This window comes from Pseudoliparis swirei, chromosome 8, assembly GCF_029220125.1.
Source record: "Pseudoliparis swirei isolate HS2019 ecotype Mariana Trench chromosome 8, NWPU_hadal_v1, whole genome shotgun sequence".
Classification (NCBI taxonomy): Eukaryota; Metazoa; Chordata; class Actinopteri; order Perciformes; family Liparidae; genus Pseudoliparis; species Pseudoliparis swirei.
In genome coordinates this window covers 9,454,054-9,470,155 of record NC_079395.1, presented here as the reverse complement: position 1 = coordinate 9,470,155, position 16,102 = coordinate 9,454,054, and the positions used below count along the sequence as shown (strand labels likewise).

Sequence of the window (16,102 nt, the reverse complement as noted above, 5' to 3'; positions counted from 1 at the left end):
CTCGGCCCATAAAAGAAGTCCTTTAAACTACTGAGTGAGGCTGCCTGACGTTATCATGAAGAGAGAGGGGGAAGAAGACGGAGAGGAAAACACAATATCACACATTTCACTTGAAATGGTATCTCTGGTGTTCATGAATAAACATATAGAGTAAGGATGATGCACTGAGGTAGACACGCTTTTGTCTCAAATGTGAAATGACATGTCAGTCTGTTAAGTATGATTTCTTACAGTCCCTTTGAGATGTGTTCAAGGTCAGTAGTTTGAGGTCTCAGATGGATCATTTTGGACTAGTCTCTCTCTGGACCTAGTGGGGTGTTCCTGTTTCAGGAAAGTTGTGAACGTTAGCCCCGGGCGGAGCCAGACGCAGGTTTGTTTATGTCCTTAAGCCCACATCGCGTGCCAGACAGGAGTCACACATGTCAACACCGATCCCGAAGCATAGAACTCCCTTCCATGGAGACATTAGTCATTACTGTTTACGGTGTCTTACTCATCAGTTAGCTTATTAAGTAAGCTTTAAAATCCCCAGAAGAATAACACTGAGGAATTTCTGGGCTGTTTGTAAATGTGTGCCTCGCTGCTTCTCCTCAGATTGTTTAGATACGGGCCTCACCCCAACTGACAGCTTCCATTCAAGTAGTGCCACTTTTATTGTGGAACTATTTAACTCTCATTTCTGAATTTGTGTCTGTGCTTCGGTGCTCGGTAGGTTTCATTTGTTTAACTGTCATGCAAACATTATGCAAGATATTGCCGACCTACACAATGTAAACGCATCGGATTGTATTAGACATTTATTGAATTTTTTCTTGGGTTGCATAAAACTCGTTACAATCACACACCAAAAATAGCTTTGCATGCTAGAAGGGTGTGTTTGACTGTCAACCTTTGCCAAAATTATAATGAGACTGTGTTTAAAACTACAGTTAACCCAACGTGTTTTCAGTTCATTGAAGAGCGGTTGCTTAGCAGCATATTTTTTCTACCCTGAAACAGTTATAAAAACATAATCAGTGCTCATGCAGTGATTAAAGTTTCCAAAGAGCAGTCATTAAATACACGGCGATGCTGTGAAATTACAAGCGTCACATTTATAGGACAACAAAAATCCAACTTGCTTCATAATTAAAACATTTTGCCTACTATTTAAAGTGTAAGTATCATCACTATGGTATAAAACACCAGTTATTTAATAACTTACTGAACAACTCTGTTTTTGCTGTTTTTGTTACAACTTGTGTTTCATAGTCATCATTTCTACCAGTTAGGTAACACACGACTCAAAGTATTTGTTGAATAAATGACATCATTACTACAAATATGTCCAATAGGGCAAAAGACCCAATCAGCCAGACTATCAAAACCACTTTATTTGGAAGTGACAGTGAAAGTGTGTGCACCTACTGTAAGTTATCTGTAAATCCCTGTAACCATGTAGTTAGTTTGTCTTATTCTCTGACTGCTTGTGTTTCTTGAACTGTTGGACTTCATAAAGTACTAAAGTCTCAAACTTCATGCAGTCATAAAGTCTCGTGATGAACACAAATGTTTTGCTCAAGTCAAAACATCTTCAAACATGAAGAGACTTTTACTTTAAATCTCCTTTTCACTTTGAATTTGGTCCCCCGTCACTTCCATTGGAAGCATGATAGGAAGCGATCCCTTCAGGGTCTGTTTGAACCGGAGGAACAATTACAGCAAGAAGAACCATCTGACCTTTGTTTGAAGACAGACTTGAACAATGTGGAACCTCTCCTTTAAGCATGCATGGTGTACGTTAAAAAGCTACAGTGCTATATTAAAGAAGGATGGCACCACCCTAGTGTGTCTGTTGTTGTCTACAAAAACATAATCAGTCCGGATATTTGGTACTTATTTTTCTTGGGACACTGATAATGTGTTGTAAGGTGCTCCTGATGAGTCAGAATACAACAGAAGTAACAATGTGCTCGCAGATAATCCTAGTTGCTGTTATGTGATGGCAGCTAAAAACAACTTCTGCTCAACACCATTCATTTTCAGTGCTCTCACTATTCTGCTCTCATTGTTCTATTGTTGAAGGAAACAACTTTGTCCCCATTATGTCTGGATGGCTCACTTACTAAGAGAAGCCACGGAGGATTTCCAGAAATGTTTTTCTGAAGTTCACCTCATATGTTATGATGAGTCATACGTGTTTTTAGCTTTCTGAATGGACATCTCAACCTCCTAGACTCGGGGAGTGCTTGTTGGTTTTTCCCATTGTAATCATTCACCAGCAACACTCTCTCTCCTTTATATTGCCCACTGAATTTAGTATTTCACCAAAATGTTCATCGTCGTAGAATGAGAAGGGGTATAAATCAACAACCATCCCTGACATACTGATATTTAACTTACATTAACTTTTAGATTTGCAGGATAATTTATGAAAGAAATCCTTTTTGAGTTGTTTCACTCACCATAACTTTAATGACACAGTTTGCAGCTGTGCTGGGAGGAATTTGAGCGATTCCAAAAGTCTTATTTTCTAGCACCCTTGAAACTTGATAGCATGTGTAAATGGCTCTCTCAAGTGTTATCAGAGAGATCAAACTGTTTGTACTGTCGAGGCTATTAGATTCATTATTAGATTTTATTATTATCATTACATGCCATTTTTATTTTGAGTTTAAAACCTACATTTTTAAGAATGAATGACTTAAAAAATAGACAGGTGCAATTTAGAAAGCACACCAAGTATGCCAGTCTCCCATGTCTGCTTCAGCAGTTACAATGGCATTGTGTTATCGCCCTTACCCAGACTATTTTGGTGCCCTTTTACCTCATAGCTTGTTGTTTTGTTGGTAGTGGTTGTTTGATGCTGAATGTGGATCAGATTACAAAGGCTTTGTTTTGATCTTGCTCCACAGCACGGCGGGCTTGGAATGACAAGAGGTCAATGGACGGGAAATGCTTTCATCGTGCCTGACTCTTTGACTTCGACCCACCATTGTGTTTATGGGCCATGTTCATGCCTCTTAATGGGGTTCCCAGATATTCTTTAGGTAAAGTGAGCACTGTTTCATTTTGAGAGAAATTCTTATTTATTGCTGGATATTAAAGTAAAGTAAGTTACAGGTGTACTGACGAATGTTTTGAAACAGATGCAAACATACAGAATGTTAATGTCCAGGACAGGCAATAATATGTGCAAGAAAAACTTGAATTAACTTGACGTTTTTTATGAATATTTTCCAAATATATTGCAATAAAATTAGGCATCACAACAATAGGATTTATTCTTCCCCTGTTTGCACTTCTCTTGAGTCACAGTCTGGGTCAAAGGTAAAAGTCAGTCCACAGACCAAAGGACAGATGACTCCTTCAAAGTGACTGAAATAGAAATTACTATTCACCTCCTTTGACCTTATCATAACCCATCTTCCCTCCTCAGACCTGACAAACACTGGGTGTAGTAAAGAAAACATCCTTTCACGAGTTGTTCCACTGCCAGTTTCCTGAAAAAGGTGTACCCCTGGTCTCTTGAAAAGTGTCGCAGAAACCTGAACTTCCTTGTTCAGCAACAACAGCTGCTGATCCATCGCAGTGGGCTGTGAGACTCAGTGACTGTGAACGTTTGGTCTTCTGGCATATAGCCTATAAAACAGATTTACTTCCCCTGGACTTTGTGGCCAGGCAGAATGAAAGTTTAGTCTGCTTTGAGGTTGCTGTGTATTTGACAATACAATTTCATATGCATTTAGGACATTGTCTGAGAGTTCTCCTTTCACACATCTAACACACAACAGGAGATTCACAGATGCATTCTAACCTATTTGAAATACTACGTTTGACAAAAGGTGGTGCCTGGGTGGAGCGTGCAGGAGGAAGGACATGATGTAGTCACATCGCCGGTTCATCATTTGTTCATAAAGAACCAAGTATCCTGCCATTCCTTTACTTTGTCTGATGATATTTGCATTGGGCCTACTAATGGAAGTTCACAAATCTGTGTCTCTCCAGTGAGACACTTCCGTTGGGTGACTGACCATTCTTCATCCTTGGATATTTGTTTTCTCCAGGTTTTGTGCCATCTATATGACATATGAAACACGCCAACTCGCTCTCTGTGAATTCTCTGGACAATGGCCCTCCATATTCACACGTCGGCTCAATCGGACATTACACAGACGTAGTGCTTGAGAGCTGGGGTTTGTTAAATGTCCCGTACGAATGATTGAGCTTACAGCCCCTCAGGGTAATGCCATGGGTTCAGGGTCACAGTGCATGTGTAAAAGGGTTTAGCAAGACAGTTATTTGTACGATCAACTCTTGCCTCCTAACTGTTTGTAAACCATTCCTCTGATGTGGAACACTTCATACTCAAATAAAAAAAGTTGTGAAACACAGCTAATAAGTATGATCGCTTTCTCGGTTTCGGACTCCTCGGCTCTGCTTTCCTCAAAGTTTGGCACTGTCAAGAACATTTGCCATAGTGTTACATTTGTTTGCCAAAGTTCCTTGAAGTTGAATATATAAAATCTGACAAGGTCAGAAGAGACTTCACATTTCTATAAACACTGGATTCCAGTTTACCAGATTCTGGGTACAACTCAGATTCCCATTTCCTCATCTGGTTTGAGCCTTACCCACATGAATCATGCAGAGACTTGGCTCCCTTTCAATCACTCATGTTCACCACTATAATCTTGGAATGTTTATATAGACAACTTGTGTTGCTTCATCTGATGTAACAGATCAAATAGATGAGAAATGATTTATGAAATGGGGAGAAGCAGAGTCTCTCACGCACCTTTACTGGCATGGGCTGTTTGTCCTAGCTAGATTCTTTGAAAGCCCAGACAGTCTATCGGCTTGACCTTGGCTCTCAGATGCAACTGCAAGAAATACAGACCTGTTGCCTTGACCCCAGGTATAGCTCATATTAAATTGAGGTAATTATTAATTAGCATTTCTAACTATGTGGTACAAAAAGCTTTTAAAAGACTTCAAACCTCATGCACGCAGCTTTAATCTCTCTCAGATCTCTGAACCTTTTACAACAGCGGAGATCATATTTCAAGCACAGTTTACATTCTCCTCATCGTGAACATACCACACACCAAGTCACATTTGCTGTGCTGGAGATTGAAATAATGCATATCTTGCAGCAGAGGCATGTGGACAGATGATACAGATGAAGTGTGTACTGCATTTACTTCATGGGTTATTCCTCAGTTCTTGGATTGTTATTTCGATGACTCCTTAAACCAATTTAAATTTATAATGTAATATTTTACATTCATATTTTAGAATGAACAAACACTAACCTTGTTATGTTGTATTAAACCCCTTCATTACCAGAAAGAGAGGATTTATTTTAGGCCAGGGATAAAGCCATTATTTATGTGTATCAAGCTACTATTAGGTGTGAAGCTGCTGCATTTAAAATGCTGAATATTACTTAACATGAGTAAAACAACTTATCTGTGTCTGTTAGATCTAGACAAGTGACATTCTTTCAAATTACATTCTCCATCTGAAATCAACCATGAATTTCCAAACATTTTGAAGGAGATAAAGAAGGTGTGGGATCTTTTTGTCACTGACTAACAACTAAAACTTGTTGATCGAAGCTGATAAATAATACTGATAATAAATGTTCAAAGCTAACTCAGGTGAGACATACTGGAAAGGCAACTGTAATAAACTGGAAGATAATCACTTCTCTACTTCCTCCTCCCTTTTTTACGATTTTCGCCGTCATACTCATAATATGTGAGATATAACTCTCTTGCAAATATTACTTGTTGTGTTTGAGTCCTCAGATAGAATGACACATGGTTGATAAGACAAATGTATCATTCATGTGCATAAGGCTCATCATTCTGTAATTAATCTCTAACTGATTCCATTCCTAATCTTTCATTCTCTTTCTTTAGTCTCAGAGAAATGTTTATACACTATTCTCATAAACTCATTTAAAAGTCGGCAAAGAACAGGTGAACATATAAAAGTACTTTTCTAGCATAACCCAAACATTAGGTTCCTGATGCTGGCTCACTGTCACACTGTCATGGCAGAGTTAATGTTAATAATGTTATTAATGTTATGTTATTAATGATAAATGTGCTTCCTCTCCTAAGACAAGTACATGTGTTGCTGTGGTAAGGGGCCTGTTGAAACAAATTAAATTATTATTAATATTATTATTATATTTAAATAAATAATAACTGAGTATACATAAGCATGAGAAATTACACAGTGGTTCAAATTATAATGATAATATATCATAATGGAAGTATTGCTGGCAGTAGCATCTCTCAAAATGTGGACAATTTCCTAAACTAAGTAATCATCTAAACTATGATGATAAGGCTGCTTTCAACTATTGTGTTTCTCACAATAGAATAAGTTGACAAGTACAATTTACAACAATAAAGTATTTAAAAAATCTCTGTTGCACCTAAAATAAATCCTGCAGGTAAAATGTCTGAAACATAACATGGAGACATTTATAAAAATAATATACAAGTCAACCCTTTAAAACCCTAAAACGTATTGCTTAAAAACACCAACAAACACCTGACCTTTATTGTTTTATATGCAATGGCACATACTATAATTACTTTATTACTATAATTTGTTCCACTGAGAGTTAACTCAGTTTATTTAAACTTGTGCTTACAAATCATATCATAACATGTCATAAGACATGAGGTAATGGTGCTACTGCACACCATCTGAAGGCTTACAGCGACTGAAGTAACTTGCAAAAGCGTGTCTTAGTCTTCAGGCGGAATGAAAAACTCCAGGTATGAGCTGACGTGACAAAACAATTTTAACTTGTTGAAGAACTTGCTCCATCCTTTTATTGCAGATGGTTTAGATTCAGTGAGATGGTCAAACTGAAAGAAAGCGCCAACTTTTGATGATATAGCGCTGAAGCCACAGTCATCTAATAAGTTTGCTTCAAATTCACTTGACAAGTGAATGGAAACTTTCAAGTTCACCATGCTAGTTTAGTGTATTACCATGCTAACGTTGCTAATTAGCTTAAAAAGAGTTGAGTTGACAATGAGGGCACTTAGTTTACAGTCTTTTGGTCATGAACAGAGCATTGCTGGTGCTATATCAAAAGTCAGGCAGTCAAAAGTCAGAAGCATTGATTCTCTAGGTAACATGAATAAAATATTCATATCCACTCATTCAGTAGTTGGACCATAGTGATGAAGAGAAGGTCTGCCTGACCAACGCTGCCATAAAGAGCCCTGTCACTAACAAGAAAATAGTCTCTGATGTTGCAGCTTGAGCCTGTGAGACGAACAGAGTGAAGCCCTGATGCAGCTGTGCAGTGGGGCCGAAGGATCAGAGACGTATGGACTGCAGTCGAGATTGTTGACCCTCTTGGCATGGCAGGTATAGGTGCAGGCGCAAGCACCTTCTGGAGAGTGTGTGTGTATCCAAACTCTCATCAAAGATCCATTACTGTTGTCAGCATTTGTGCAATCACATCTTATAGAGACAGTCGGTGCACATACCTATGGCGAAGCACGCCGCCCACACACACTACTTCATACACACACTCACCACACGTACTGTAAACATTCCCCACTCACAGACATTGCAAGTAAACTCACATCAGGCTTGAGGCATTGTGCTGAGCTGAGGTCCAGCTGAAAGAACAGATCCAGAACAGGTCTGGAAGTGTGTGGCTTAGAAATAAATATCATTAAACTCAGCTGTCAGATTACATTTGGCTCCGCTGAGCGCGCCGCCATCCATAAGAGCTTGGCGGTTCTCCACGCGAGTGCTGGTTTTCGCTCTTTTTTGCCTCTTAAACACACACATGCTACAACTACTCACGAAGAAACAGACACAAACACATGCAGGGACCAATACACACACACACACACACACAATCACTCACTCAGACCACCAGGGAGATCTGTTTATGGAATCCGGTGAAGACTACACGAGAAACAGACGTCGCTTTTATTTCGCTTTAAGCACAAACTATCTAAATATCCTCATTCATTTACATTCAAAATTGACTGTGGAACATGGAAAACTAAATCCTGCTGTGATCACAGACACAGACCTGCTGTTGCAAACAACAACTAACACATTCTGGTCCGTATATTAATGAGAGTAAATATGTTTAACATCTACCTGGCCTCGTGGTGTTTTATAGATAGAAGGCAATCAAAAAAAAGACAGCCCTGGTAACAAAAACAACAAATAGATTATGTGGCAACCAAATATAAAAATAAATGGGGAGGTAAAGATTGTGATTAATGTACCACAGTGCATTAAATCTTCTTGACAAGGTATGTCTTGCCCTCTGATTGACTTCATATCTCAGTAGGTGTAAATGAGGTGTGTGCTGGTAAACCTGTGTTGGTTTCGTGCAAAGCTGACATTTTACAGGCACTCACCTCAAGGGAGTTCCTCCCTTCATTTGCACGCAGGGCTCTTTGTTGTCATCGCTGAGAGCATTTTTTCCCCCGTCTTCTTTTCTCTCATTTGAGAATAACCCAAACAGGTCCTGTAGACGTAGTAACAGTGATAGTATCTCAGCATATTTCACCTGAAGGGGATCCCATCACACAGATTATTTTTCTGTGCCTGCACGAACGAGGCCTGGAGACCTGAATGCAGGAAAACAAGTTGCTCACAGTTGGATCCGGCCAGGCCAAACGCTTTTGTGTTCTGTATTTAGGTGTAAATTCATCTTAATACGCACAAAGTGTCAGGACCTTTTGCTTTGTATGTACATTAAATGATGTTCCAGGCCATGTAAGATTTCTCACGATTCTTTTAAAATATTACAATCCAGGCGTTGTGTCACTGTGTAAGCTTGAGATGATGTTTCACCGAGACCGCTAAAGTGGTAAACGTGTAAAACATAAAAAACAGAGACTTCAAATACAATGTGATTAAAATGTTGAGAGTATAAGAACTCCCATCAAGATCCCACATGTTGATTAGGAAAGCCGCCTTAAATGTTTAGGCACGGGGCAGCAGAGCATGGCCTCACGCAACCGTTGTCCTTGCAGATAAAGGGTGTGGATTCCTGGTCAGAATAGTCATGCTAGAATATAGACTTGTTTGTAAGAAGGAAAATAAATTCACTCAAAAGCAGAATTCAAACTACTGTAATACCTACAGTCCACTTTTAAAACCAGACTTTCTTTTGCTCTGAAGAGATAATGGATGTTCTTCGTATCATATGACATTTTCCCATCTCTTTCCCCTCATTGTAGTTTTCCAGAGAGCCGTGAGAACATGTCACGATGTTTAAACTGTCTGCTTCACATTTGTTAAATGTTTTCCTCTGGTTAGTTGGCTATAACCCTGATCAGAATGGGACATTAGAGCAAATATTGTTCAGCTGTTTAACAATGGTTCAACTTCACACTGGTTCCCAGGAACTGCTGACACGGCAGCATCCCCATCTGACCAGAAACATGCAAACAAGGGAGAACAAACAGATGAGCAGGAAGACCCTTTGATGTCTTTATTAACACAGGGTGTGGAGCAAGCTCAAGTCAAAGAAACACAAAGACACTTTGGATAAACAGATTTATAATATATTTAATATCCTCGTCACTTACCCTATTAAACGGGATCATTTTAAAACTTAAACTAGTCTCGCAGCTGTGCTTTGATTTCATACGTCGCATACGGCTTCAGCTTCCTTTTTCAACCTCTGTATTTCATGTGATTGAATTTGATGGAATGTACCCATTGCCGTGACAACATAAGTTATACACGAGAAGAAAAGGGAGAACCTCTGTTTGTTTACAGCTTTGAATTTTTTCTATTTTTGTTATGCGGCGCAGTGTTCTGAGGCTTTGGGTATGGAAAGAGATGGCAACAAAAATATATCGAGACTGAAGACAGACGAGGGTTATTTGCAGGTGATGATGAACCTGTGATTGCATGGTGACATCAAAGAAACTGGCAATTGTTGAGAGGGGTGCACACTTACATATACATATACATACATACATACATACACACACACACACACACATACACATACATACATACATACACACACACACATTGTCACAAACAGCTTTCTCTTTCTCCAATTACACTCTGGGCCTCAACACGGACCAGTACCAAGAACTCATGAGAGAATCAATCGAGAGGATCGCCTGCTTTCCTGAAAGCTTTCTCTGTCATCCCACACACTGTTCTGTGTTGACATTTTACGCCCATTTATTGAGGCAACTGGTTCCCCATTTATTAAATAAAGCACATCCCTCTTTGGCAGCGCATACTCCCATCCCCCCCTTGGTTTGTATAGACATGTAAAAGGGGTAAAGCGGTGTATTCACACTTGCATGAAGGACGCCAAACCTGTACCCAACAGCCACCTGGCCTCTCGGTCCTTGTGCCAGAGTGCCTCTAATGGTTTTAACCGAAATGGCCTTTTCATGCAAATATGAAAATAAAATAGAAACTGCATCAGTTGGTTTTCAAATGTTTTCATGCTGCAAAAATATATGCTGCATGCAAATAAATGAAAGAAATGCATTTGCATATCATTTGAAAAATGACAGTTATTTGCACAACTAAGTACATAGAAAGAAAATATGACTGTTCTACAAAGAGACATTTCTTATTATGAGACTTTGAGAGTATAATTCTGGTTCCTGTCACGATCCCAACATGCTAAGAGGAGGACAATGCAAGAAAAAGCTAATTGTTTATGGGTGTCCACCTGTAGATAACTTCTCTTGTTTGATATGTTTCCTGCTTTTTCAATACACCTTTTTTTCCCATTTGCTGCGACAAAACCTAAATAGAAACTTCCCAAACCAGAAACCGGCAGGGGCCTGCTTTCATTCCTTTTTTTATTGCCAATTATTCTATCAAGAGACATGAGAGAACTTGACCTTTGTTAACTGTCATCTTTAAATGTGTGTGTCACACATCACCTATATTTAAACACAACAAAGGATAAAGATAAATAACTAAACTTGTAAAAAAAAAGGTCACATGAACAGACTTACACAGATTCCTCAGGAGGTATTTACAGGTGAAAGTGTGCATTTAGAGGGAGGGACCAGATATACATGAAGAAACTTGTGGGGCCGAGGACACGTGAAGAAACACACTGATAATGACTAAGAACACACACATGTTTGTGCAAAAACCATAATGTTCCAGTCAAGTGCTGAGAACATGGTTTCAAAACAGAGCTGTCAAAATACTATAATTAAATATTGTGAGGTGGGATGTATTGTACAGCAATAATAAACACACAGCTGCCATAAACAGCATGAAGGAATGCCTGGAATTAACATGAAATTCTGTTTCTATTTTGAACCTTTGAATACATCCCAGACGGTGAAGCCACTCCGTGATCCTGACGCTCTCAGCAACATAATCCTTTGCAAAACATCTGAACATCTCAAATGATCTGCTGCCTCGCACGCAAAAGCTTTGTGTTTGCATAAAGAGAGAGAGAGACACACGCCCCGGGTGGGAGTTATGCAAACCAAATCCTCATCAGGTTGATATCTTCACTGGGCTATTTTTAGACATGTTGTGGAATCTGCTGCAACAGTCTTCACTCACTGAAATGCTCAGCAGGGTTTGGATATTTTTCTCAGACATTAGAAAAAGTGTCATAATCTGTCTGCTTACAATTATCGGCTTATAAAGGTTACATCTAATAAGATTCATACACACATTGTTTTGTAACTGAAAAGTAGATCAATTTACTTACGAGGATCAACAGTACAAATATATTTTTACACAAATCATGTTCAATAGGGTAATACATATCCATACATGTATATCCTGTTTTACTGATTTTACATGCTGTAAATGTACACCGTTTGCTTAAAGTAAATAAAGCATGATCCAGCTTGCAAGAAAACCACTTGGAGTAGAAGGATTGCTCTGTTTTAATAACATGTATACGCTCAACAGTATGTACACACACAAAAGGAAAATATATTGCAAGTGTGTTGAAGGCTCATCTCATGTAGTGCACCACAATCTCACCACAAACTCTTTAACAGTTCGACCTCCAATAGCATGAACCAAATTCAACATCAGTACACTGTTCAGTGTTTAGCCACCGCTTTGTTCTTTACACCTGCAATCAACTAAGAATATGTTTCCTTCCAACAAATGAATGGAAAAATATTTCCCGACACAAACAACTAGACAGAGGGAACATATTAAAAATCGGAGGCGTGTCACTGTGTCTTTCATGAGCGACGGCTGGACCCAATCACCTTCCAGAAATCAAAGTCCTGTTGAACTGGAGCTTTCAAAATTGGGAATAATCAACAACTTATATAATAATAAATATATTGTGCACTACATACATTTAACTGTGAGTGATTTGTATATATTGTCTGTGTGTCTGCATTATTGCTTTATATTCATGAATCTGTGCATGCCAGTTATTCTGTTAGCATCAGTTTGCGATTCTTAAATGTTATATGTTCATGAACTGAGCAATGTGTCACAATGTGTGATGTCTGACTACGGGGTTCACAGAGTTCCTCTTTCCAACACAGGAACAAGTGATACCTGAAGGCCAGAGTCAGAGCCGCAGCCATAGCATACTGCACCCGGATCAACACTTGCATCTGAAATGTGTTGATCAGTTCCGATGTGAAAATAAATATGGAGGTTATTGGACATTGTCATCATTTATGTACAACATTGCTCATACTGTACCTGGAAACTGAAAGGTCGTATCTAATCTAATGTCTGCAGAGTGCCAACACACTGTTATCTGATGCAGCCATAAATCTCACCACACTGGTATTGACAGTCAGAGAAACGGTGAGACAATGAGAACTTCTACTTTAAGTGATTGATGGCAGTGAGTCACTGTCTGAGGAAAATGTGGCTCATATCTCAGCAGCGCAACTTTTCTTTTTTTGTATCTATTGTCTAAGATTATTATGCCTGCATGCCAATCATATGAGCTTCCATAAATACACTTACATGCTTTACTTTATAGTAGCCTCTATACTATTTTTGTAGTAAGTAGAGTTAGTTCATTGAGATGATTCAGTGTTGGTTGTAAAAAGAAATACATGTGACAATGACTACCACTGTTTTAATTAATGATCGACAAATTATCTCCCAAATTGTCTCTATCTCATAGAAATAAGTGATAGTAAATTATAAATAGTTCTAAGGAAGCTAGTTACCTTTAACCTCTTTTGTAAAAGAGCCTTATTAGAAAGGGGGCCTTTGGCATCATGAGGCACACATATTGCTCCGTGGTTCCACCTGTAAAGCTGTTATTAAGTAGATCCTGCTGTATTCAAGAGCACAAAGACACACGGCGGCCTCACAAGCTGCTACACGCAGTGACCACAATGAATATGAGGTATTTGAGCTCCTGTCATTGTGTGGTTAGTTTACAGGAATCCATCTTTCACATGCCACCTTTCAAAATAGTGACTTCACCCTGGATTAGGAGTCACATCACAAACAGATTACGTGAAAATCAAAACATCCACACGAGCACAAACATGCAGCAAAACAGCTTGACACAAACACAAGTTAAACCAGTCATCACAGTAACAACATATCAGCAGTTGGTCTGATGTCAACATGGATGAGGTTATTTAATGGTGACACTGTTGCAGCACAACCAATGAATCCAGCGATTTGCAGGAAGTAAGAACACCAATTATACAGGTCGTCGAGTTCAACATGACTGACGGATGAACCTGAGGGAGTGTGTGGGAGGAGAACACATCCGGGCTGTGGAGCAGCATTAAATGAGAATGAAAGACTGGCATTGGCTATGGAGGCATGATACAGTACATTCAATGGGTCTGTTCACCTGTCGGCCTTGTTGTCATACATGCACTGTTTCCTTGGAATCACATCACAAGTGACATCCAAAACCTCAAGGCGATTCCTTTTCACGGAAAATAAATCACAATAATTGATTTCTTAGGTGGATCCATCTGGGTACTGAGCAACAGGGAAGAACCAGATCGACTATTTATTTTAAGAGAGATAAATACAGCCACATGGTTTCTATGTGAGTCTTGAGTTGTTATGAATATCTGATGTTTACTTCATAAGTGAAGAGTCTAGCCTGCTGGCATTCGGAGCTTCTTTTCTCACAGAGATTTGTTTAAATATTACACTCGAAAAAGAGTGTTGGACCCCTAATATAGTATAATTAGGATGCAAATAATTGCATCTAAAGGACAGCTCAGGCAACAGTGTTGTCTAAAAGTGTACCTGCAGGCAACACACCTTTAAATACAAAGGCAACATACGCCACCTGGTTGTCTCAGGTGAAATACTCCCAATGTGTCTGACGGATCCCTTTACAAGGGTGAGAAAGTAATAATAAAACGGCACTGAATGTTTTTTCAGTTAACATTACCATTGCGAAATATGAAGGCTTGTGATGAAACTTTCATTATGGTGGTATATCGTTTTCGCAATGTAAAAAATTGTTTTGGTGCTCCAAATGTTTTGAAATAATTTAACTCCGCCCTCTTGGGTTGTCCCATGAGGTGAGCCTAAATATAAACAGCAGCTCGCGCAGATTAATAGGTGAGACCGGCTCAGTACTCTGACAGGTATGTGAGTTACGCAGGACTTCATTGGATTCACTCAAAGCACTGCGCTTCTCGACGCACACGAGATCCGGACGTTACGCGGAGAGCACGTCGGAAAGAGGTTTTACACAAAGAGGACACTTCTTCAGAGAACATGAAGCTAGAGGTGTTGTGTGGAAGCCACTATGACATGAAGCGTTTGGAGATGTCTATTGGTGCAGAGGGGAGAGCGCGTTCTCCTCTTTCTGCTGAGGAGGAGCTGGGGTCGGATGGGGACTGCGTGGCTCCCAGCCCTCCACCTGTTACGCCATGCACCAGCACCAAGTCCAAGCCGTACACGCGGAGACCCAAACCCCCGTTCTCGTACATCGCTCTCATCGCCATGGCTATCCGGGACTCCCCCTCTGGACGTCTGACTTTGGCGGAAATAAACGACTACCTGATGAAAAGGTTTCCGTTCTTCAGAGGCAGCTACACCGGTTGGAGGAACTCGGTTCGGCACAACTTGTCTCTGAATGACTGCTTTCTCAAAGTGCTGCGGGACCCGTCTAGACCTTGGGGGAAGGACAATTACTGGATGCTCAATCCTCAGAGCGAGTACACCTTTGCGGACGGAGTGTTCAGGCGTAGAAGGAAACGCATCGATAAAAAGTGCAGCAGGGAGCCAAAGGTGTCCGAGCTCGCGGAGGAGCCGCGGAGCGTTTCGCAGTCTGCATCCGCCACCAGGACGGATTCGTGTGTCAAGTTCACTAGTTCCTTTGCGATAGACAGCATCCTCAGCAAGCCGTTCAAGAGAGACTCAAACAGAGAACATGTACCACTCCACCTGGCCTTCTCCTGGCCGCGCTACACTGAACTGATGATGCCTCATTTAAATACACCTGCCTCATTTTCATACTTCAAGCCAGTCTGCTATGTGGACTCCTCTGCTGCGCATGTGCCAAACGCCCATTTTCTTAGATGATTAAACATCATCGTTGTGCACTGACAATGGTCACAGAGGAGGATTGAAATTGGCTTTACTGTGGTGGCAAGGTGATACTCTTATTTGTGTACCTAATGCAATATCTTATCTTATATTTGATCTTTGATACACAATTATTTGTTGTAAATGTTACTGAACGGTTGTCTGAAAACGTGTTTAAAAATATGCACGTTGACTGTTTTTGTGTCTGTCTTTCAAAAACGAACGAAATAAAACTCTAACGATGGTCTGCGTTTTCTGATTTCTAAAAATTAAAAAAAGTCGTTGGTTCTTGTGGAGGCAAATCTACGGACACCTGTATGAGACAGCGTAACCTTCTTTCTGCAGAGCTCAAGAGGGATTGGTTGTAAGTGTATTGACTATTGAGGGCATGCTATACACACACACTAGCCTCCTCTTAGATTGTACAAGCATCATGCTTGCTGGCCTTTGCAGCCTAATATGTTGTACAAGAATAATGTAGGTTACAAGGTGAGAGATTTATCCTGTATTGTTTCAGAAGAACAGTAATGGTGCATGATAATAATCAGAATCAGAATAATCATAATAGTCATAATTATTATTATAGTAATAATAA

At 39.8% G+C, this 16,102-nt stretch overlaps 1 protein-coding gene across 1 annotated transcript; it reads left to right on the top strand.

Moving 5' to 3' along the window:
• The first annotated feature begins 14,550 nt into the window (after positions 1–14,550).
• LOC130198283 (forkhead box protein Q1-like) lies at positions 14,551–15,751 on the top strand. Its single transcript, XM_056421403.1, has one exon. It carries the CDS (start codon positions 14,695–14,697, stop codon positions 15,502–15,504), a length of 810 nt encoding a protein of 269 aa, XP_056277378.1. The 5' UTR covers positions 14,551–14,694; the 3' UTR covers positions 15,505–15,751.
• Positions 15,752–16,102: the final 351 nt, after the last annotated feature.

Excerpts from the sequence above, each read along its gene's own strand:
- LOC130198283 (XM_056421403.1), top strand. The coding sequence starts at position 14,695 with ATGAAGCTAGAGGTGTTGTGTGGAAGCCACTATGACATGAAGCGTTTG.